The sequence below is a fragment of the Poromitra crassiceps genome, assembly GCF_964638095.1.
Source record: "Poromitra crassiceps genome assembly, chromosome: 23".
NCBI lineage: Eukaryota > Metazoa > Chordata > Actinopteri > Beryciformes > Melamphaidae > Poromitra > Poromitra crassiceps.
The window spans coordinates 1,137,271-1,162,537 of NC_139639.1; the positions used below are offsets into that span (position 1 = coordinate 1,137,271).

Sequence of the window (25,267 nt, forward strand, 5' to 3'; positions counted from 1 at the left end):
CCCCGATCTTGTCTGCCTGGGCTGGGCTATCAGCTGAATTCTAACTTTGCTGAATGGATAGAACGGGGGAATTTACCCCACCCTGACCCCGCCCCCAGGCTAACCCAGCGTCTATTGTGGGCCTTCCTAGAGCCTGTATGGGCGTTCCCAGACATGCGGACTGTCTCTATAAGCCTTGATCACCCCCCCCCTCAAATTTACAAAACTTTCAAGGACCATCATTCATTATCATGTGCCATACAACTGCTGCTTGGATACAATCAGCTAAGGTTAGGTTGCCCTAAATGATATCACCATGCTGAGATGCTTCATATTCAACAAAAATCACATGGTGTGATTATGACTAACAGTTCACACTACATTGTGTAAAATGAGTCAGCAGAGTTTCTTGTAGCCCCAGTGGCCTAATGGATAAGGCACTGGCCTCCTAAGCCAGAGATTGTAGGTTCGACTCCCATCTGGGGTGCATGTATGTCAGCAGAGTGGCGCAGCGGAAGCGTGCTGGGCCCATAACCCAGAGGTCGATGGATCGAAACCATCCTCTGCTAAACATGTCTTTTTCCACAGCCTTCTAGTGAGTGACTGAATTGATTAAAGAAGCAATAGAAATCACAAAAGACTTCGATTTCAAATATTGCAATACAGGGGTCCCACAAGGTTCTGCGTCTTCACCAATTATTTTCATATTGTACACTAATGACTGCAGGAAAGTATACCCCAATAATTATATTTTAAAATTTGCGGACGATACAGTGATCCTGAGCTTTCTCCACAAGGACACAGATCCTTCTGATAGACACATTTATCTGGGCCCATAACCCAGAGGTCGATGGATCGAAACCATCCTCTGCTAAGCATGTCCTTTTCCACAGCCTTCTAGTGCCATCAGGTATGTGTTGGATGTGGCAAGTGACTCTGCCCTGTACGCATCTAACCCCTTTGAAACTTGTTATGCTGCTGTTTTGGCCAGCACTCCCTTGTAAAAGAGATTCTGAATCTCACTGGGAATATCCCTGGTTAAATAAAGGTTAATGGGGAAAAATTATTATTATTATGAGTTAGTTATCTTAGTGCTGATGAGATAAGGAACACTGACTGCCCTTGGATGGACAGATGGGTGATACAAATGAGGTAAAGCCTACAGAAGTGTGTACAATTGTATTCCAAAATGTAGCTTATTTTTCTGCAGCAGAAATAACATAAAACCAAACTAAGATTTAAATGAGTCAACTCACTTGGCTGTAAAATGGAAAAACAGAGCCAAAACTGAGGCAGTAACAGGTGAACTGTTCACCTGTTACTGCCTCAACCGATATGTGGAATAGCAGCCATCCAAACAGGACCGTTCTAGTCACAGCACTTGAGTGAAATGCTTAACTCTAATGGTCAACAATGCACTTTTGTCTGATCATGCACTAAAATATGCTGACATTTTCAAATGTTCAGTCTGTTGTAGCGATGTAATACTGAGAAAACGAAACATCCACAATGTAAACAGAATTAAGAAGGCAACAGTAGCGTGGGATCCCACGCGCAATATATTTTACAAGCACACGCACCGTATGTGGCTGGTAGCTCTACTGTATGTTGTATGTTTGTTTTGTTTTTCTTTTCTTTCCTGTGTCTGAGTTTGTTTTTCTTGTTTGTGTATATATATAAAAAAAGGCAACAATAGTAATTTTTAATAAAAGCAGGAAGAAATTGCCTGGTGTGAAATGTATCTAAGAAAGAAAAAAAGCACCTGATGCCCCTTAACTGTTGACACAAAGCACGGAGGACATTTTCAAAACACACTGTGTTACAACCAACTGTTTTTGAAAATAGTGTCAAAACAATAATGTTAGTCATCACAACATTATGTCTTAAATAGTGAAATGAGGACTTTATTTACAACAGTTAAATAAACGGGTAACACTTAACCTGAGGGTGCATATGACGACTGGCAAACAAAACATTGACAACAAAGACATTGACAGGTTATGTTGTCTTGGTTAATGTCACGTTTGTCATAATGAAGACATCTCAAACAATGCCATAAAACTCTTTCATGTTCATTCCAGGTGTCATGTCAGGGTTATGATAGTGTCATGGTTATGATGACAGTGTCGTGTCAGTCATCATTATGCGCCCTAAGTAAAGTGTTATGTGATGTGTTAAATTATTTTACATTATGTAACAATCATTTGTGTCTATTCTGTGACCTACAACAGGTTGATCTCGGTTTACTATTCTGCTAACTGCTTCATTCAAATCTTTTTTTCCTTTTCTTTTTCTTCTCCAAACCTGTGCTCAGCCAACTTGCTGACTGATCAACTTTTGTGTAAAAATAGTCTGCAATGTAGGCTACAATGGCGTACAGCACAAGCAGGCAGACAGACACTGAACTCACACTGACTGCATGATGAACTTATTAAGCACAAAGCCACATTTTTGAACAGCATTGTGCTGTTTTGGGGGGGGGGGGGGGGGGGTAAAAAAACACAAACTCAGATTCTTCCAATTGTATCGAGAGCCACCAGTCGGACGAGTGTGACCAGGTTCATTACCATGTGCCATACAACTGCTACTTGGATACAATCAACTAATTAGGTTACGTTGCCCTAAATAATATCACCATGCTAAAAAAAAATCACATGGTGTGAATGTTACTAACAGTTCGCACTACATTGTGTAAAATGAGTCAATGGCTTTTCCTGTAGCCCCAGTGGCCTAATGGATAAGGCACTGGCCTCCTAAGCCAGGGATTGTGGGTTCGAGTCCCATCTGGGGTGCATGTCAGCAGAGTGGCGCAGCGGAAGCGTGCTGGGCCCATAACCCAGAGGTCGATGGATCGAAACCATCCTCTGCTAAGCATGTGTTTTTCCACAGCCTTCTAGTGTCATCAGTTATGTGTTGTGTGTTGGATCTGGTGTTAGCAAGTCATCAAATCCATATCCACTACTTAATGGCTGGCTTAAAATTCAGTGGGATAGCATAACTGGGGCTAAACTGTACCAAAAAAAAAGTGAAAGTGTGCTGCTACCCAGACTTTACTGAGCCTTACGCATTCTGTTCGCTACAGAGGCCCTGTGGTTGGTCAAGTTATTTAGGACACAACTGTTGGTCAGCATAGACAGTTTGGAGTTAATGGTGTCTTTACTCTTCTCCCAACAATAATCTCCTCTGTCCTTTTCTTCCTCTCCTCCTTTGTCCTCCTCCTCCTCCTCCTCCTCCTCCTCCGACTCACTCTCCTCATCGCTGCGTTCATCTTTGTCCAGCTGAAGGCAGAAGTACATACAAGGCTTAGATTAGAATGTATGACAAAGTTAAGAAACTATGAAAATGGCTGCACCATTTAAAAAATATTGGCTGTTTGTATTCAATGATTTCTCCAAGAGCAAAGATGGAAGTATCTCTGAGATTTCGTCTTTCCTAATCCTCACCTTGCCCAAGAAGAGGAACTTGTAGGCCATACGTAAGATTAAGTACGCCCAGAAGATGTGAAGAGCTTGCAGCACTATCAGTAGGATGTTGAAAAAGTAGTAACCGACGAACGGTTCAAAGACGTCCATGGACAATACTAGGGTGGTATGGATGATTCTAGAAAACAAACAAGTTTATTTGAGGTTATATATATAAAAGTTCATTCTTATGTTCTTTCATAATTATGCATTTTATCACCACTAGTATCGAACAAAAAGTCAACAAAAAGAAAACCTTACTTGCTGGGGAAGACCACCAGGCGAGTCACAAGGAAGACCAGAGCGAACACAATGAACAGTGTGTCACACGTTTTCCTCCAGCCAGTACCGTAGTTGAACATCTTGGCAGACTGCAACAACATGAGTGACTGAATTGGTTAAAGAAGCAACAGAAATGACAACAGACTTACCTTCCAAAGCTCGCTCTAAAAGAGACGTTATGAGCCACGGCAGGGCATCATAGAACATGAAACCAATCTGAAGACTTCAATAGAGAGGCTTAATGTCAGTTCTAGTCATACTCTTATTGGTGATGAAATAGGATGATAATCTGTCTGACATCTGTCTGTAACGGTCGCATGTTGTGTCTAAAGTACAGATTAATGCAGGTATAGGCCCCAGTGGCCTAATGGATAAGGCACTGGCCTCCTAAGCCAGGGATTGTGGGTTCGAGTCCCATCTGGGGTGCATGTATGTCAGCAGAGTGGCGCAGCGGAAGCGTGCTGGGCCCATAACCCAGAGGTCGATGGATCGAAACCATCCTCTGCTAAACATGTCTTTTTCCACAGCTTCCTAGTGAGTGACTGATTTGATTAAAGAAGCAATAGAAATCACAACAGACTTAGATTTCAAATATTGCAATACAGGGGTCCCACAAGGTTCTCCGTCTTCACCAATTCTTTTCATATTGTACACTAATGACTGCAGGAAAGTACAACCTAATAATTATATTTTAAAATTTGCGGACGATACAGTGATCCTGAGCTTTCTCCACAAGGACACAGACCCTTCTGTGTACCACAAGGAGATAGACACATTTACTGAACTCACACTGCATGATGAACTTATTAAGCACAAATCCAGAGCCACCAGTCGGACGAGTGTGGCCAGGTTCATTATCATGTGCCATACAACTGCTGCTTGGATACAATCAACAGGTTAGGATATGATTAACAGTTCACACTACATTGTGTAAAATGAGTCAGCAGTGTTTCCTGTAGCTCCAGTGGCCTAATGGATAAGGCACTGGCCTCCTAAGCCAGGGATTGTGTGTTTGAGGCATGTCAGCAGAGTGGCGCAGCGGAAGCGTGCTGGGCCCATAACCCAGAGGTCGATGGATCGAAACCATCCTCTGCTAAGCATATCTTTTTCCACAGCCTGTCTAGTGAGTGACGGAATTGATTAAAGAAGCAATAGAAATCACAACAGACTTAGATATTGTCACAGGTTGAGATGTGATATGTGATTGAGATGTGATTGTCAGAGACCCCCTTGTTTACTTTGTCGAGTGATTTATGATATTGCAATTTATTGCTTTACATGAGGTTATTAGACGGGAAGTGGGAGTGGCTTATGGTAACTTATATGACGTGGTATTTCCGCTGCCGGTCCCTCTCTGGCAGACTGTGATGTAGCAAAGCCATGTAGCCTATTCTCGGACTCTTGTTTTTCTAGAGACTCTCTCAGTTGTTTTCACGTATGGGTGTGAGTGTGTGTGATACTTATTTGAATAGCGTCTTATGAGCGGAGGCTGCCTGTAGTTAGTCTCCACACCACAGACTGGGCTATCCATTGAAGTCAAGGCTGCCTATCTATCATCTCCCCAACCTGTCCCAGGTAAGCTGCTCCCGTTTGTTTGACTTCTGGTATGATAATTCTTGTGTAAAGCCATTCTGTTATTGTTGTAGCGGGCCTGGTTCAGTTAGACACGAGCTTGATCCTATTTTGAGAACCGGATCGTTACAATATCAAATATTGCAATACAGGGGTCCCACAAGGTTCTGCGTCTTCACCAATTCTTTTCATATTGTACACTAATGGCTGCAGGAAAGTACACCCCAATAATTATATTTTAAAATTCGTGGACGATACAGTGATCCTGAGCCTTCTCCACAAGGACACAGATCCTTCTGATAGACACATTTATCACATGGTGTGACACCAATCACTTAATTTTAAACACCACCAAAACACAGGAAATAGTCTTTGACCCAAGGCAAATAACTGACCATGAGCCAGTGGTCATCAAAAAACAGGTAATAACTCAGGTGTCCTCATATCAATATTTAGGTGTACACATAGATAACCTCCTCTGCTGGAAAACACACATCGACAAACTGTGCAACAAACTGCAGCAGAGGCTTTATTTCTTTAAGACGGTTGAGGCTGTACGGAGTGAGCAGCCAGATCATGCTGCTGTTCTACCGGGCGACTCTAGAGAGTGTGATCAGATACGGAGTAACAGCAGGGTTTGGCAACCTTACTGTTCAACTGAGAAGCAGACTGGCCAGCATGCACAAGGCGGCCATGAAAATAATAGGTAAGAAAGAATATGAGCCCATACAAAAACTCTATGAGCAACAAGCAGTAATCAAACAAGCAACAAAAATCACTGCAGACTGACGATGACACCCCCTCTTCTCTGAATATGAAACTCTGCCATCAGGCAGGAGACTCCGGGTGCCAAAGTGCAACACAAACCGCGTGGAGCTTTCCTTTGTTCCAGCCTCCATTAAGCTGCTGAACCTTACAAAATATTAGAGTCTCCATGTTGTCACTGTAAAGGTCCTTGTTATGTGTTATCTGTTTTTGGTCTTGTATGAAGCCCTACGGACGACCATGTCAAATGCTTCTACCTTATGTTATGTGATTAATTATGAAAATTAGTTATGAAATTAATCTGAAGACTTCAATTAAGAGGCTTAATGTCAGTTCTAGTCATACTCTCATTGGTGATGACATAGGATGATAATCTGTCTGACATCTGTCTGTAACGGTCGCATGTTGTGTCTATAGTACAGACCAATGCAGGTATATGCCCCAGTGGCCTAATGGATAAGGCACTGGCCTCCTAAGCCAGGGATTGTGGGTTCGAGTCCCATCTGGGGTGCTTGTCAGCAGAGTGGCGCAGCGGAAGCGTGCTGGGCCCATAACCCAGAGGTCGATGGATCGAAACCATCCTCTGCTAAGCATGTCTTTTTCCACAGCTTCCTAGTGTCATCAGTTGTGTGTTGGATGTGTTGAGTCTGAATGTAAGACACTGATGTCTAAAGCAACCAATTGTTGGTTTGAGTCCAGTCAGACTTACATGAAAGCACAGCGGCACAGCATACACTTAAGCAAGCTGGACCTGGACCCATCCATGACCAAGAAGTAAATGGATTGAAGAATGAATTTAAAATGAATTTCGTCAACATTTCGGTATGGAGACCTTTTTCAAGACAGTGTAAATAAGACCCTATATATACACATATCAGTAACCTGTGGTGTGGGTGGAGTTTAAGTTGTTTTTGATTCACTTTTGATTTTTAATTTTCTGGCCTACATTTTTTTTTTTTTTTTTTTTGAAAGTACACTTATGTCTCAACTAATGTACCAGTATTTATGTAAGACTGATTGGCCTTCACAGCAGTGAACTCCACCCACACCATAGGTTAGTGATTGAATCTAATACATTTAATGTGTGTACGGCGATGGTGTGAATATTACTAACAGTTCACACGACACAACAGTGTGTCGTGTGGCCCCAGTGGCCTAATGGATAAGGCACTGGCCTCCTAAGCCAGGGATTGTGGGTTCGAGTCCCATCTGGGGTGCATGCATGTCAGCAGAGTGGCGCAGCGCAAGCGTGCTGGGCCCATAACCCAGAGGTCGATGGATCGAAACCATCCTCTGCTAAGCATCTGTTTTTCCACAGCCTTCTAGTGCCATCAGTTGTGTGTTGGATCTGGTGTTAGCAAGTCATCAAATCCATCCTATCATATCCACTACTTAATGGCTGGCTTAAAATTCAGTGGGATAGCATAACTGGGGTTTAACTGTTAAAAAATGTTGAAGTGTGCTGCTACCCAGACTTTACCCACCATGCATTCTGTTCGCTACAGAGGCCCTGTGGTTGGTCAACTTATTTAGGATGTTACGTACATTGTGTAAAATGAGTCACTAGTGTTTCCTGTAGCCCCAGTGGCCTAATGGATAAGGCACTGGCCTCCTAAGCCAGGGATTGTGGGTTCGAGTCCCATCTGGGGTGCATGTCAGCAGAGTGGCGCAGCGGAAGCGTGCTGGGCCCATAACCCAGAGGTCGATGGATCGAAACCATCCTCTGCTAAGCATGTCCTTTTCCACAGCCTCCTAGTGCCATCAGTTATGTGTTGGATGTGGTGTTAGTTAGCAAGTGACTCAGCCCTTTTGTCTTGAGAAACGTCTCTGTACTGAAACATCACCAAAATACATTTGAATTAAAATGTGTGTGTGTGGAACCCTCTCATTTCCTTTAACTTGATCTATTTGTGGATTTTGTATTCCTGCACTGTGGCCCAGGAGACAAGCGAGGTGTGCACTTTATTCCTCTTTGTCTCTGTTTTGAACCACTTGCCATTATAATAATAATAGAATCACTAAATGCGTGTGAGAACTAGCCTACTTCCACCCTTTAGGGACGCGGCATGAGCAGTGTGTTTTACGTGGGACTGCACATTACCTCGAGCAAGATGTCAGAGGAGTCGTGAAGCAGCATGACCAAGGTGCCGATGCGAATGTAGTTGGCACAATAGGAGAAACTGAGCAGGAAGATGGTGGCAAAATGGTGGATCACCTGCTCCTTAAAGTCCTGGCAAAGCAGAAACAAGGGAAAAAAGTATTAACTCAGTGAAATGAATGGAAATTACATAATTTTAGTGTTGGTGATTTATTAATGATCCTTCATTCTCTTCTTTTACTGGTCACCGTGCTGTTACAGTCACACATCAACCATGTGCAGCACTGATACTCAACTTACGGCCCGGGGGCCAGATGTGGCCCGTGATAGGGTGCAGAATGGCTCCCCGACCATTTTCTAATTCACAATGAAAACTAATGTGAAATAGAGAGCCAAAGTGAAACGTCACTTGCTGCTTTCTCCCTGTACAGGGAGAAAAGCAGGAAGTGACGTTTCACTTTGCCTCTCTATAAAGTTTAACTGAGCTCCAGCTAAATTGTCAAATACCACCATCTGGTGGCCATCCAGGCACTTATACGGTATACTTACCGTAAAACTAACTATCCTGTGTGCACACAATTGTCAGACTAAACTCTGGCTGACACCCCAAAAACCTACAAACTACTACAGAAAAATGTATATTAATGTTTGTTTATTAACTTGCCCCTGGCCTCCTATCATTTTACAAAAGTGGCCCCCGGGCAAGTTGAGTTAGCCTGATGTGCAGACTAGAGTAACATTTAAAGCGGAAGTGAAGTTAATGCAAGTTATCAAGTATGAAATACGACCAAGTAGGAAGCTAACATACCATGACACCTTCAGTTATGCATTTCTCTAAAAGCACAAATGGGCAGCATTGTGAGGCAATGTAGACAGGCAACTAAATTCCGTTCCAGTTCCAGTAGGGCTGCATAAACATTGTCGATTAATCTGTCGACCCCCCCCCCGATTAATATATAAAATATCTGAAAATGGTGAAAGATATCAACCAATATTTCCCAAAGCCCAAGATGTCATCCTCAAACCACAAATGTTTTGTTTTGTCCACAACCCAAAGATATTCAGTTTACTGCCATAGAGGAGTAAAGAAACAAGAAAATATTCACATTTAAGAAGCTGGAATTTAAAAAAGATATGTTTTTTCTTCTTAAGAAATTACTCAAAGCCAACTAATCGATTATCAAAATGTTAGTGATTAGTTTAATAGCTGACAACTAATGGATTAGTGGTTGCAGCTGAAATTTGCAGCAAATGACTGTTGAGACCCTCACCTTCCTCTTGATGTCCACAGAGACGCGGAGCAGCAGAGAGCAGTAAAAGCCCAGCTCCAGCATGTAGTACCAGTAATGGGCTCTCTCCATTGGCTGCAGATGAAGCATTGATCAAACGTCAGTACAAATCAAATCAGAAACACCTGGACATGTCAGTAGTGATTGCAGCAGTTATACAGACAGTAACAGCAGCAAAAGACTAGACTCCAACACACATGGTCACGCACGCACTCCCCCAAACCTCCCCTCCCTAAAACCCCACCCCCCGCCTTCAGCAACATCCCCCCCGCTCTTGCACCCCTCCCCCCCGCCCCCCCTTTTTTTTGTGTTGTTTGTCTTGCTGGTAATTCCTATGCATATAACAACAAATGTGTATGTATTGTATTGCTGGTAATTCCTGTACATACATATAACAACAATTGTATATGTATTGTATAATAATTGAAGTGTGCCTTTATTACTTTTCAAACTAGTAATAATGTTACTAATCTTAATCTGAGTGTTTAATCCGGGGACAACGGATGGAAATTAGCCTTGTGCTAAATCCGGCAATTTTTACACCCTTATTATGTTCCAGGTGACTGTATCTGCCTCATGGTTTTTGTGTTCATTAATTTTGCACTGTCCCGTCCAAATAAACAATTGAATTGAATTGAATTGAACTCAAAGTCACAGCTCAGAATGACCAGATTCCACATAAAAACATTCTCATCAGAATCAGAATCAGAATCAGAATCAGAATCAGAATCAGAATCAGAATTATTTTATTTGCCAAGGTATGTTTTCACATACTAGGAATTTGTCTTGGTGTGGTTGGTGCTCATTAACATTGATAAGAACAAATATACAAGACATAAACAAATAAAATATAAAGGGTCTAAAGAGATTATTAAATATTATAATGGGATCATTGGGGTCTTGCATATTTTAATGTGGTCTTGTGTGACCAGACGTTCAAGTTTCTTGCGCAAAAGAAAACATGACTGAGATAATTCAGAGGCAAATCATCCAAAGCAATGAGATGAGGCAGCTCACCTGCAGTGGATAATGCCTCCAACATTCCCCGCAGTCCCAGAACCAGGGTGTCTGTAGAGGAGAGAAGAAAAATGTGTTGTGCTGTGCAGGTAGCATCTCACAAAAGCATCAGCGAAGAACAGTGACTTATTGGATTATACGTACATTAGCTCTGATTCACTGGTGAATGATGGGACAATAATAGCATTCTGTTCATACATGTATATCTATAGCTTAGTAAAGCTTTTTGAAACTAATACTCACATCAATTAAGCATGCCAGTCCAGCCAGGAAGGCTATGAGGTAGAAAAAGAATCTCCAGCTGCAAAATGAGACAACATTTTAGAACAAGAATTTGAGACATTCAAACAAAAGCTACTTTAAAAATGAGAAACCGGAAAACCCTTTTCACATTCAATGCAACTTCAGAAGACTGTCCTTCTCCCATGTTAGCTTGGGAAAGATAAGTGACTTGAACAATAGTTTAGGATTTCCAATGGGGTTTCCCCAATTTTGCAGGAGGTTGTCAAGGAAGTTGTTCAGGACAAAATGGAAAAGTACCACTATCTATAGCACACATGGGCAAAATGCGGCCCCAGGGCCAGACCCGGCCCCTGGACCATCTCAATCCGGCCCCCAACATCCTCAAAGAAAAACAAAACAACCCCCAAAAACTAAATAAAAGGCAGAATTATGTTAATAAATCTCATCTGCTACTACAGCCATTGGATTTGTATCACTATTATATCGGGAGATTAACGAGAAATGACCAATAACAGTGGGAGGGTTAGGGTTAGGGTTAAAAATAGGGAGACTCCCGTGAAAACCAGGAGTGTTGGCAGGTATAATCTCCAATGTGTGGCCCTTCGCTTACTTGATGTAAGTCAGTATGGCCCTCAGGGGGGAAAAATTGCCCACCCCTGACCTATATAATGAGCATTGAGCAACATTCTTATATGCTAACTTAATATGTATCCTTTGACTCATGCCTAAAACTCAAGAATACTGAATCTGCTTCAGCATTATAACCCTAAAAGAAAATTGTGAGCCTGGTATGTGAATGCCCAAAATCTCATAGAAAACACTGACCAAGTGGCCTTAACAAAATGATAACTTGTCTTGTAGAAGAAGGTGCTCACCTCTTACTGTATTTTAGGCATCTCCTTAAAGTGCTAGACATATTCACCTTATGTTCCAACACAGGGGTCAGCCAGTTACTTCCTGTTGTGTTTACACTTCCTGTGACAGTACAGTACTAGTGACCAGGTAAAACCTGGACCCACAACTGGGTCAAGTGGGCGGGGCTACATAAAGGTGAATAAATACCACTGGTTGTTCAGTCTAGTCTACAGTCTACACTACAGTCTTCAATCAGTCCATCCTCATTCCCAGGGCGTAAATAGGCCCTTTTCACAGCAGCCATTAATGATAGTTCCACTCTATTTCGGTGTTCCAGTGCCAGGGCCCTCATTAATGTTATTTGTTACACCTGTGTTTTACACTGCCTTTACACTCAAAATTGCTGCTGTTAAAAGGGAAAAATTACGGTGCTTTGTCACATGACCACTATTTGATCCTGACTTTTCTTCCACACAGTGTTGGTGGTCAGCAGCACATGGCTTTAGTAGAGGAAGCACTCACGCAGCCTCAGCAAACTTCTTGGTGTGGCAGGGCCTGTCTTGGTTTCTGCGCAGACGGAACCAGGTCTCGATCTGCCTCTGGGTTTTACCGCACAGCGACATCAAACTCACAATCTGACTCTGAAAACAGACGCACGGACGGGAGGAACAGAGGAAGCAGAGAGGCATGATGGGAGAATATTGACAGGGGGAATATGGCGGACACAAAAGAGGGAATGACAGAGGGGAGAGAGGGAGCAAGACAGAAAATAATGACTCGTTGAACCAACCATCTCAGCTCTACCATCCACTAAATGGATGCTGCAATGATAATTCACTTAAAGGGACAACTCACCCTAAAATCCAAAATACATAGTGTATTTTTCCTCTCCCCTGTAGTGCTATTTATCCAGCTATATCGTTTTGGGATAGTTGCCTGAGTTTTGGAGATATCGGCCGCAGAGATGGCTGCCTTCTCTCCAATACAATGGAACTGGATGGCACTCGGCTTGTAGTGCTTGAAGCACAAAAAAAAACATTTGGAAAAACTCAACAGCATTGTTTCTTTCCAAAAATCATGACCCGGTTACTCAAAATAATGCACAGACTTTGTTGTGAGCAGTTTCATGGAGGAACTATTTTATTTGCAGTATCATGTAGGAACTAGCTATAGCAGCTAGCAGGTGTTGTTTGGTCAAAAGAAAATAGTTCCTCCATGAACCTGCTCATAACACGGTCTGTGGATTATCTTGAGTAATGGGGTCATGATTTCTGGAAAGAGACAATGCTGTTGAGTTTTTCAAATGTATTTCTTTGGCACCATCCAGTTCCATTGTATTGGAGAGAAGGCAGAAACTCTGCGGCCGATATCTCCAAAACTCGGGCAACTAACACACAACGATATAGATGGATAAATAGCACTACAGGTGAGAGGGAATATTATGTATTTTGGATTTTAGGGTGAGCTGTTCCTTTAAAATATCCTGCAACTGTATTAGCAAAACATGAAATGTCGGATGAGCAGAAACGCTTTTCTGTCTTTCTGCTGTTTGTGATGGGTCCTCCTGAAACAGGTTAAAGCACTCATGCAGGTTTTAAACAAACAGCCCCACCGGGATTAATTACATTGGACCCCTATGGTGTAGTAAGAACCTCTTTTTATATCATAGGTCCTATTCTGTGTTTTTAAACCTTATTATTAAGCATTAACATGTTCTGGATCGGTAGCACTTTGTGTGTGTGTGTGTGTGTGTGTGTGTGTGTGTGTGTGTGTGTGTGTGTGTGTGTGTGTGTGTGTGTGTGTGTGTGTGTGTGTGTGTGTGTGTGTGTGTGTGTGTGTGTGTGTGTGTGCGTGCGTGCGTGCCTGCGTGCGTGCGTGCCTGCGTGCGTGTGTGCGTGCGTGCACACACTTAAGTGTATGTGCGCATGTGTCTTCTACTTTGCATGTGTTGGTGTGTATTCCCCCAGGCCTGGTTTTCCAGGAACAAGGATGTGTTATCTTTATTGCCATCACAACAGTCATGTTATCCTGCAGCACCAAAAAAATAAAGGAGTGCAATTAGTGTAGCTATATACAGATGCGAAGCAGAGTGCCGAAAATGGTTGTAAAATAAAATCAGATAATTCCCATGTGTGTATGTATCATATTGCCTTTCCATTACTAACCTGGGACGGCTGTCTGCTTTGCTGGGTGTAAAAGGACTCCAGCTTTTGGGAGGGGCCAGCAGCCAACTGCGGTCTATTCCTCACCCCCAAACACCGGCCCATGGGAGGGGCCAAGAACCTGGGGGCAAGGAACACAAAACACAGCTTACACAGATGACGACAGGCTATAGCAGCACCCACTGTGGGACAGTCATGTGCTGCACTATAGCTGATGTTTAGCTATACACAACAAAGCAGCCAACCGTTTAGATTAGCTGCAGGCTAACCAATTAGGAGTCAGCATCAAAGCAGTGCAATGTGTGTGTGTGTGTGTGTGTGTGTGTGTGTGTGTGTGTGTGTGTGTGTGTGTGTGTGTGTGTGCGTGCGTGTGCATGCGTGCGTGTGTGTGTGTGTGTGTGTGTGTGCGTGCCTGTGTGCGTGCGTGCCTGTGTGTGTGTGTGTGTGTGTGTGTGTGTGTGCGCGTGCATGTGTGAGTGCGTGCGTGCGTGTGCATGTGTTAACAGTAGTAATGCTGATATGTATTTTAGCTGGCTTGAACATGGGCTTCCATCGACTCAGGGTGTAGTCAACCAAAACAAAGCCATCTCCGTAGAGACACCGACTATAGGAAATTGTTTGTGTTGTGTGTGTGTGTGTGTGTGTGTGTGTGTGTTGTGTGTGTGTGTGTGTGTGTGTGTGTGTGTGTGTGGGTGTGGGTGTGTGTGTGTGTGTGTGTGTGTGTGTGTGTGTGTGTGTGTGTGTGTGTGTGTGTGTTGTGTGTTGTGTGTGGGGGCGTTGGGGGGTGGGGGGGGGTGTTCCCTTGTTCCTGGCTTTACCTGCTCCTATGCTTGTCATGCACCATTAGCTCCCCAACACCTGCCTCCCTCTGTCTCTCTCTCTCTCCCTCTCTCTCTCTCTCTCTCTATCTTCACTGTCTTTAGTTTCTCTTTATATATTCTTTTCAAGTTGACCACTGGACGACATTTTGGAGATCTGTCAAAGTAAAATCTAAAATTCATCAGATGAGGAATGATGCATTGCATGTGAGCAGGATTATGTCCACTGCTTTAGTTTGAAGTCAAATCCTTAACGTACAGAGTCCTATTTCTCTCCTTTTCTCTCTCTCTCCCTCCCTCTCTCTCTCCCTCTCTATGCCGTGCTCTAGTCCCTACAGGCTTTTTTCTGATGATAACAATACCTGGCCTGCCAAAACACCTGCTCGCTGGTCCACAGCTCATATCCTCTTACAAACTCGCTCTCCTCCAATAGGGACTGAGCGCTGGCTTTTCAGTCAAATTGAGTCGTGCTTGTAGTTGGGAAATAGTGCATGACATTTTGGAATGTAGTCAAATAATACTGGCCTCTTGAATCATCACAACACCCCGCGCCAGCAGATGGCTGCTCTTCTTCACAGAGGGGACGTAGAACTGGGTCGTTCTTTTCCGTTACAGTGATTTGGATAGACTATAGGTGTTCATTCTTCAAAGGACAGTTCTATATTCAATAATCCAATTCTGATGTCCGGCTTGGTCGGGCGTCCGGATAGAGGCACAGGAGACCCTGTTTGTGGTTGGGAAGCCGGATTAAGGGTATATGTGTCCTAGTCGCAGCACTAGTGCCTCCTGTGCTTAGTCGGGGGGCGCCTGTTCAGGGGGGGGGGGGGACCGGGGGGGAATAGCATGATCCTCCCATGTGCATATGCCCTGCCGGTGAAACTCCTCGCTGTCAGGTGAAAAGAAGTGGCTGGCGACTGCACATGTATCAGAGGAAGCATAACTCTCCCCAGATCGGCAGAGGGGGTGGAGCAACGACAGGGACAGGAGGGGGAATTGACCAAGAAACAATTCAAGAGAAAACGAGTGGAAATCCAGAAAAAATGATTCCTCTGGGTTGCTGCCACGTATAAAGCATCATCACGCAGCACATTGTAGAGTAGCAGAACTGGACGTGTTTTTACCTCTCGAAAGGGTAGCGCAGGGCGACAAAGCCCAGTGCCAGGGGCAGAGCCAGCAGGAGGTCCCGGGGCCGCGGCCGCTCACAGTCTGCCAGCTGCTCCATGTCCTCCCAGCTCACTCCTGGAGGAAGCCAGTACTCCTGCTTCCACACATCTGGAAGCAGCTCCATTCTGCCCCTCTGATGGAGAGAAGAAGAAGAAGAAGAAGAACTTTAAAACAGGAGGTCCCAAACAGGTAAGCCAGGGGAACAAAATCTTACAAAACGGGGGGCCCCCTGGCTTACTGTTTGGGAACTCCTATTGTCAGGGTGTAGTGATTTGTTTACTGTAGGCCAGGAGATAACAGAGAACAATCAACAATGTAATTGTCTTTGTGATATTCAAATATTAAGTGAGTCCGATACTACAGTAGCTCAAGTTTTGCTGGATGAACCTCTGGAACTTCCTCTTCCCCCACTTTGAAATTTGAGAGTGACAGAGAGAAAAAAGAAACAAACTGCAGAGTTTTGAAGGCCTACAAAACCGTTTTTTACTCATCTGATAATGTTACACAAAATGTACAGCAAAACTTTAAACTATATAATAGGCTACCCTATTGGAATATTATGTGAAAATGATAGACCTAATGATAAATAAAGTAGCCTACTATGGCCAATATTATTGAGTGCTGGAGACACATTAGGGGTGCCTAAACACTACAGTGTCTCTGGCACTCTATATTAATGGTATTTTTGATGGTATTTTTAATCTCTTATGGTAATCACATATAGCTTACTAGCCTCAGCCTGTAGCCTAGCAGAATAAAATACCATTAAACAAGGTCACTGCACTACTGAATACTCCAGTCACACTAAAGTCCCTGAAAGGTAATATACATACAATATAAATATTATGGGCTTTGTCGTTTCGGTTATGTGTTTTACTTGAAAACTAGGCTGAAAACAGCATGCAATGTTAAAAATATTCATTCCGTGAATAACTCAACCAACTTGTAGATTACTTACTGTTGAAAGAAATAGGCTGCAGAGCGGCGACTCACCTGCAGCTGCTCCAAGGAAACGAAGAATTTAAATGTTCTAAATACTACAAGTTAATAAAATCCAACACGAACACTGAATTTAAAGATTTCAGCCCGTTGGCTGGAGATGCGCTCAACTGTTAGGAGTCGTAGCCTACCCTACCGACAACTGAGCTGTTTGCTAATCAAAGGCGTCAAGTCAGCCAGAAGAAAACTGAAACTTCCTGTTAGAACCTTCGAAATAATCGCACTTAATAAAAGTAATTGCAACGTTTTTGATCTGAAATACATCAAAGAGAAAATAAACAAAACATTTGCAAAGAAACATGTTGTAAATCAACATAGGCTACAATGTTGTTGTTGGTGTCGACTGTTCTGCGCACTCAATCATGTTTTTATTAATGCTTTTATTTTGAAGGGAACATGACCTAGCGTCCGGTATTCTGTCTATTTATAGTAGGATTGATGCAGCTTCATGGATGAACAGCTTTAACAAAACACCCGAGGCATCTCCTGCAACGACGATTCATATCCCATTAATTTTACCTTAGCAGTGGCAACAACAGAGATCAAAAAGGATTAAATAGGCGTAACTAATTTTAATTTATTATATTGAACAATCTGAGCAACAATGACGAACTGTGTAAATTAGGTCTATAACCTGTCAATTATAACTTCACTGTTTGCCTTGACATAGCTTAATAAACATGATTCATGCAAACACACACACACACACACACACACACACACACACACACACACACACACACACACACACACACACACACACACACACACACACACACACACACACACACACACACACACACACACACACACTCATTCATTCAAACTTTATTTCAGAATCAGGGTCCAGAGAAAAGACAGGACACAACATGCTATGAATAACAGGCTACACAGGATTAAAAACAAATATCATGTATAGATATTAATGTCTTACAAAGACATAACTACCAAGAGAAATCAAGCCGTTGTTAGATCATTCATAATCATACATTTAACTAATAGCCTACCAAATAAAATAAACTTGGTCAAAAGTTTAGAAATCAGATGCCAGAATAAAGTAGTATGACCACAGACTTAACCACTGTCAGAAACTAAACAGGCATTTAGCAGTTGGTGATCTCATAGCCATAGCAACAGTTCAGGACATTTCCAGGACTTCAAAGTTTAAGTAAACACACCTTGCCAGGTACTTCTATGTGCATAGCCACGCTGTCACTTTACTTAACTTCACTGAGCAAAACTTAAGTAGGCTACTGTCAACAAGGGCTCCATGTTTGAGTGTGTGTGTGTGTGTGTGTGTGTGTGTGTGTGTGTGTGTGTGTGTGTTTTGTTTGTGTGTGCTCTGAAGCTGCATTTCATCTCTGACCACAAACAAATAAAAACACCCCCAAAACACACACACACATACACACACACACACACACACACACACACACACACACACACACACACGCACGCACACACACACACACACACACACACACACACACACACAATCACCACTCTCCACACAGCCATCCTCCCCTGACCAACAGACTGGGCTGATAGTGGTGTTGGCTATGAGATAAGCATGCTGACTCCTGTCTCCTGATAACATCACTACTGTCATGCAGATGGGCCAGCATTCCTCCTCTTGTCATGAACGTAACCAAATAACACACCTGTGTCCTGTGGATCATAGGATTATCACTGTGTTATACATATTGTAAAGTCATAACAAAGTAATACAAATGTAATAATGTACCAAAAAAGATTTATGTATGAGACTTTGTGTGTGTGTGTGTGTGTGTGTCTGTGTGTGTGTGTGTGTGTGTGTGTGTGTGTGTGTGTGTGTGTGTGTGTGTGTGTGTGTGTGTGTGTGTGTGTGTGTGTGTGTGTGTGTGTGTGTGTGTGTGTGTGTGAAAAGGTAGGCCTATACTATGTACATTTTTGCATAAACAAATATGAGTTTTGCATTTGGCATTCGTGGGTGTAAGCTATGCCTGTGTACTATGTAGTATGTATGCAGTCTCTCTGTGTGTGTGTGTGTGTGTGTGTGTGTGTGTGTGTGTGTGTGTGTGTGTGTGTGTGTGTGTGTGTGTGTGTGTGTGTGTGTGTGTGTGCGTACTAGGTTTGTGTGTGTGAGAGGTTTGCATGTTCCTGTCTGACATATGTGTATGACATTGGAGAGAGAAAGAGAGATTGACAAGATATAGTTATAGTTGTCTTTGATCTTTGAAAGTATTTAGCTGCTTTGCATCCTCCTATCTTACAGTAGACAGGCACAGGTTGAGTTGCTAATCTCATCTGCTGAGCCATAACACTCGTGACTCGTGACTCCGCTTGTCTTGAGCACTGATGACTTGGACTTGGACTCGAGCGTTCATGCATTTGGACTCAGAAGTTGGAGACGAGGACTCGGCTTGTGATAAAGCCTGTTTTTTTGTTGTTGTTTTTTTGTTCGGTTTTTGTAATAGGCCATAATAATTTGGCATGATAGCTTTATTATTTATTATTTATTTATTATTCAATTTCATGCAAGGGCAGGCACGTGTGTTCCACCTAGATGTTGTGGATTCACACTCATGTTCAGTAACTCCGTACTCGGACTCAGGGTAAGGACTTGACTCGGACTCAAGATAGTGACTTGACTACAACACTTGTCCAGTTATATAATCAGAAATAAATGCAGTGTGAACCACAGCAATGGCATCATTATGGTCACAGAATACAAAACCACTTCTCAAGGTGGGACTTGTGATCCATTCCTCTGTGATCCAACAATGTGCATTCATGTGTGTGTGTGTGTGTGTGTGTGTGTGTGTGTGTGTGTGTGTGTGTGTGTGTGTGTGTGTGTGTGTGTGTGCGTGTGCGTGTGCGTGTGCGTGTGCGTGTGCGTGTGCGTGTGTGTGTGTGTGTGTGTGTGTGTGTGTGTGCGCGTGTGTGTGTGTGTGTGATGGGAACTGGAGTGCCTTTGCTTTGCTATCTGGTAACTCAATTGTCAGAAACCACTGAGGCAAAAATCTGCCCTGCTAATTGCCGGACTAATGAGAGAGGTTTACTCTGCAATTGCAGCCATCTGTTGCAATCCAATAAAGTAAACAGCAGAAACATATAAGTAGCATAGCCTACTCATGTGGTGGTATAAGTAGGCTATATTGATTCATACAATCTTGAAAGCACCTCTTAGGGGAATGTAACCATCTTTAATTTTGCTTCACAGTAAATGAAATTTGGATGCGAGCGGAGCATTATGCAGTTTGTCAGATGTTTAGAACATTGAGAACAAGAACAAACAAAAACTTTCAACTTTGTAACTTGTTTCCTCACAGTGAAGAACCCAGCTGGATCAGTATTGAGTGGACTGCAGCTCTTGCAGTGCCCACAGCATCCAGAAGAGGTCATCAGCGAACAAGAGTGAGGAGCTCCTTGGTAGCACCACTCCCTGCCTGCTACACAGCACTGAGGTGAGGGAGGGAGACACACACAACCTGCCAGGAAAGAGTTTGAGATTGATAGTTGTAAACTAGGCCCAACTGAAAAATGGACAGTCAGGAAATAAAATTGCATTTCATAGTTGTATAAAACTTGAATTGCAGTATAGTGTTTTTGACCCATGGAGGCAATGCCATTGTCTGTGACAGTGACACTTATATTAACTCAAAGTGTTGCTTGGTCTTGCTGCCACACTATTCTGAGGGTGATGAAACATGTGATAAAAGCATATCATACATAGTGCTCCACTCCAGCAGGCAGACATCTGATGAGGGTCTAAATCACTCAGTAAGGATATATTTTATCTGGTGGGGGGGGGAGAGTTGATCTGACTCTGCGAGGGGCTGATCCTCGTCAATTAACTGGCTGTGTCTCTTTACGAGCCTCCCATTGATTATTCAATTGATTTCATTTGCTCTAAATCTTGCTGATATTGATTAGGGGGCAACAGTGAGGGACAACCTTCACGTAAAAGTTTGTGTGTGTGTGTGTGTGTGTGTGTGTGTGTGTGTGTGTGTGTGTGTGTGTGTGTGTGTGTGTGTGTGTGTGTGTGTGTGTGTGTGTGTGTGTGTGTGTCCGTGCGTGTGCGTGAGTGTGTGTGCGTGCGTGCGCATGTGTGTTAGTAGTATGCACATGTGTTCTGCAGATTTCTTTCCAGGACGCTGATGGTTAATTAAGTAATAAGACCTTATAAAAGCAACATAGGCAGACAAAAAGCTTTTTATTTCATTACAAAACCAAATGCCACTGTAAAGAGAACATTAGGAAAATATCTCATTTTCAAGCAGACTTAGGCTAGAAGCAAATACTGAGTCTACCTCTGCAGGAAGCTGCACAATGTACAATAGTTTGGTATTTTGATAACAAATCAATAAATCTATGAATCATTAAAATAATACACCAATCATAAACTATTTATAAAGGGCTTTTTCAAAACCAAATTGCAAAGGGCTTTACAATAAAACAAGGGCAGAAACAATATTTACCAAACAATAAGTGGCAAAAGGAGCAGTAACATCATATTATGAAATAGATTATAGCTTTTCTCATATTCCTAAAGGCACTGTTGAACAGATTTGGCTGGTGGACTGGCTGGTTCTAAAGGCAAACAGGAGTAGGAGAAGAAATTGGTATACATGCATTTCACAAATACAATTTGATGACCCTCCGCATTCAGCCTCGTTAAGCCTCTTAAAGGGAAGGCGACATTAAATAGTAAACCCGCAAATAAATGCATTGTGTTGTGTTGCCTTTTATGTAATAAATCCTGACCTTTATGGTAGAACAAGAGTGCATTTTTAGGCTATATAGAGAATGAAATGAGCAATATGAATGGCAACATTAAAACTCAGTTGGGCACAGGCCTTAATATACAACAAAGACAATTTATGTGATGCCCTCATATGACAGAGGCTGGGAGTCCCTTTGATCGATTAAAACTCATTTTTCCTGAGGATCGTCTTAAAAGTTACAAAGTTAAAAAGAAAAAAGGAGTTTCCAGAGCAGATTTCACTTTGACAATGGACAGACAGAGAAACATGACATCCTCTGTTTTTGGTTCAGCTGCACAAAAAAGAAATGAAAAGAAAATGCATATAAAAAGCTGGGTGTACCTTAGCTGCCATGCAACAAAGGCAAACTGTCATGTTCCCATTTAGGACAGTAAACTGACATATAATCATCAACGAGTAAAAGTTTAGAATCTCAGATCCTGCCTCTAAGTCTGTAATAATATCATATATTAGTCCTGTCTAATCTACTTCCATGTCCCTCTTAAACTCATTTCATCTCTCTTTTATTCAATCAGGATATCTCTTGCAGCAGCAGGGCTCTCTATTTATAAGTCACTCCTGGGATTTGTCAAAACATTATAGAATTATAAAATGACATGATAAACAGAGTTCATTAAGTAATGCTGCCATGTCCGTCTCTCTCTTTCTGCAGTGTCCAAACTGCCGTCCAAATATCATACACCGCCACCGCCATAAGTCTTCATTTGCACACATCCAACTAATTTCTTTTATTAATTATTATTATTATTAATTATGAAGACATCCAAACACGCTTTTGTATAACCACTCCTCTCCCCTCTGCAATGCTGCACTTCCTCTGTATGTAGCTGCAGTTTAAGTTGTTCGTACAGAAACCTTTAGTTTCTCCAATTTTACAGTGCTTTGTTGTAACTGTGTGACAGGTGGCATTAGTCCACGCGCACACGCACACGTACGTACGTACGTACGCACGCACGCACGCACACGCACGCGCACGTGCACGCGCACGCGCGCACACACACACACACACACACACACACACACACACACACACACACACGGAGAGAGAGGGGGGGGGGCTGGGACATGGTTAGTCAAATTTGGTTTGGATGTTAACGGGGGAACCAATTTTTCCAGCACCTGCATGGATATGAATGAGGCTTTGGAGATAGAAGATGTTCCACCATTCACAACACCACAGCTGCACCTTTAAAGGAGAACTTCACCAAAAAACAATGCTGATTCATTTTGCACGTGATCTCACACATATCTGAAAACTGTAAACCGTTTTTTAGGCAATCATTTAGTTGGACAGTTGAGAGTTGATTTGAGTTAAGTTGTGGACCAGTGATGTCATTCATGCACAACTCTCAATAACCGTCAAACTAAATTAATGCCTAAAAACCTTACAGTTTTTGGATATGTGTGCGATCATATGTAAAATAAATCAGCATATTTTTTCGGGGGAAGTTCTCCTTTAGCGTCACAAAGCACCTCAACAGGGACATATTGCCCTCTCAAAACTCATACTCCCTTCCCCTCTCTACACCAACGCATAGTCGAACTGCCCCCTGTCCAGCCCCTCCTTGTGGTCGGTCCAGGACGACGAGGGCATGCTGCTGTAAGGGTCCAGTAAGATGCGGACGCAGCGCACCAGCAAGAAGAGCAGCAGGAGCAGCAGGAGGCCCACGAAGCACAGTGCCGTGCCCTGCTCGGCATGTGCCGCCGCGGGCTGCAGTGCCGCAGGGGCCCTGGGGAACCCGGGGGGCGCCGGCGACGAGAACTCGTAGTCCACAACCCAGTAGTTTGTGTCACTCATCTCGGAAGTGAGGGCGGTGTCGCGGGGGGTCTCCTCCGGGGGGTGTTCCGAAGAGGAAAAGCGCCTTAATGTAACGATTTTGTCTCAGAGTCAAACGACGTGATGGTAATGGCCTTTTAGAAAGTGTTTCGGTCGGTTTCCTTTTCGATCGTGATTTTCCGAAACCCGACCTGAACCCCGGAGGGAAAATTATATGATGAGATCTGACAGCCCTCGACAGAGTCAGCAGATTGACCTCAGCACGGTACTTCCAGGTTTAGGTAAACAAGGGATGTGAAACAGGGCAAAGGAAAGGCTCCAGGAAACGACAGAGGGCAAGACATCGGTTAAAATGAAGAACTCCCTGGTGAACCGTCTGGCAAGCTGAGGCATGCCAAAGCGAGCTTTAATTAGATTGAACTGGCTGGTGTTCAGGTGTCCCTTCTCACTCTCTCTCTCTCTCTCTCTCTCTCTCTCTCACTCTTTCTCTCACTCCCTCCCTCCCTCTCTCTCTCTCTCTCTCTCTCTCTCTCTCTCTCTCTCTCTCTCTCTCTCTCTCTCCCTCTCTCAAGGGTTCCTCCGTCAAGAGAAATTAACGGGAGACAAAAGCTAAGGTCACGACTTCAACTTCAAATTGTCCGCGCAGTCCTCAGGCAGAGGTCTATTTGTCTATTTGTCAATATTTAAAGTGTCATCCAATAGTGGCCCTATGGGGCCTTTATTGTGATTACAAAGTGAAGGTTGAGAGGAGAATATAAATCTCAGCTGAGTGGCTGAACTGATGTCCCGTGGATCAATCAAAGTACTCGCAGGCTGGAAATGGTTCTTGTTGGGCTGCGTTGGAAGATGCCAGCTTGACTGCGACGGATCTTTGTATAATATCCCCCCACCATCCCCATCTGGAGACTTCAGGGCAACTCGTCAGTCATCACATCACCTAAGAGGAAGAGTGAAGACGACATGAGAAAGTGGCTTTCCAGCATACTGTTAAAGTCTTGTAAACATGGGGGAAAGCACACACAGCATTTTTGTCGATTTCATACACATCCTCCGCGTCCCTCTGAGTGCTTGATGCGAGGAGAAACAACTAGCCGAGAGCAACTTCCCGCTCCTGAGCTCAGGTACATTTTGGCACAAGATAAATAAATCAGGTGGCTAAAGATGACGCGGTAAAAGGATGTTGAAACCCTCTTAGAGAGTTGAAGGGCTCTGCTGCGCTCCCTCACGCAGAAATACCCTCCATAGTCTCTTTAATGGCCAGTGGAAAGGGGAGAGGAAGTCCCTTTGCGCTGGGTGCACTCCTCAAGTCAGCATATTCTATTCCAGGAGGCTTCTTCTCCCGCCTTACCACCAAGTTAATAGCTCCCCTGCTCTCTGGATGATGGGACTAAAGGGGCCACGCTAGGCTTTAATAGGGGACTTGAGGACATAATAGTAACTGTCTGCCCCGGTATCAATTATCAAATGGCCTGTGGTTATATTAGGTCGGACAGGTTCTTCCGGTAGCTGCATGTGAGGAAAGCTTATGGACACGTCAGACTCAGCAGTCAGGCAAGTAAGGCAGGCACGACATATGCAGGACAGGACAACGTAGCGCCAAGAAACAGTCCAGAAGCTGTTGGATACACACAAACCATGTAGAGCAAGGCTACGAAGAGTCTCTCGCTTGCCAGACTGTCTGTTTCGCGCTGTGAGAGAGTCTGGGCTCCTCTTACTCTCACTCTGGTATATCAGGCGGAAAAGGCTCCGTTATCTTCAGAACCATCCACCGATAGTAGCTACCAAGCAGGCCTGCTTTATTGCCCCGATCCAAATCTTCGTCGAAACTTGCCATTTCCGGCGTGTAGGTTGCTAGCTTGCAAGCTAGCATTGTTGTTGTTGTTGTTTCACAGAGGCGGAGGCATTTGAGAGAGCGACACGCAGGCTCCGACTGAAATGGTCGGAGCCAATGGCAGAGCGTATGCCCATGCACAGCCTGCTTCTAATAAGTCAGACTAGGCTAGTATGAGGACACAATTAT

General features: G+C 43.5%; 2 protein-coding genes across 2 annotated transcripts; both read right to left on the reverse strand.

The window, feature by feature from the left end:
• Nucleotides 1-1,887: 1,887 nt before the first annotated feature.
• On the reverse strand, nucleotides 1,888-16,838 carry LOC310796932 (ceramide synthase 2-like). Its single transcript, XM_083659183.1, has 11 exons — nucleotides 16,699-16,838; nucleotides 15,663-15,838; nucleotides 13,727-13,844; nucleotides 12,084-12,202; nucleotides 10,707-10,764; nucleotides 10,464-10,514; nucleotides 9,429-9,521; nucleotides 8,161-8,289; nucleotides 3,702-3,811; nucleotides 3,423-3,579; nucleotides 1,888-3,257 (listed from the first exon to the last, which is right to left on the reverse strand). The coding sequence occupies exons 2-11, from the start codon at nucleotides 15,827-15,829 to the stop codon at nucleotides 3,030-3,032; spliced, it is 1,230 nt and encodes a 409-aa protein (XP_083515309.1). The 5' UTR covers nucleotides 15,830-15,838; nucleotides 16,699-16,838; the 3' UTR covers nucleotides 1,888-3,029.
• A 6,154-nt stretch (nucleotides 16,839-22,992) lies between these two features.
• Nucleotides 22,993-23,268, reverse strand: LOC310796953 (cortexin-1-like; the record flags this gene model as incomplete). Its single annotated transcript, XM_083659207.1, has 1 exon — nucleotides 22,993-23,268. The coding sequence occupies one exon, from the start codon at nucleotides 23,266-23,268 to the stop codon at nucleotides 22,993-22,995; it is 276 nt and encodes a 91-aa protein (XP_083515333.1).
• Nucleotides 23,269-25,267: the final 1,999 nt, after the last annotated feature.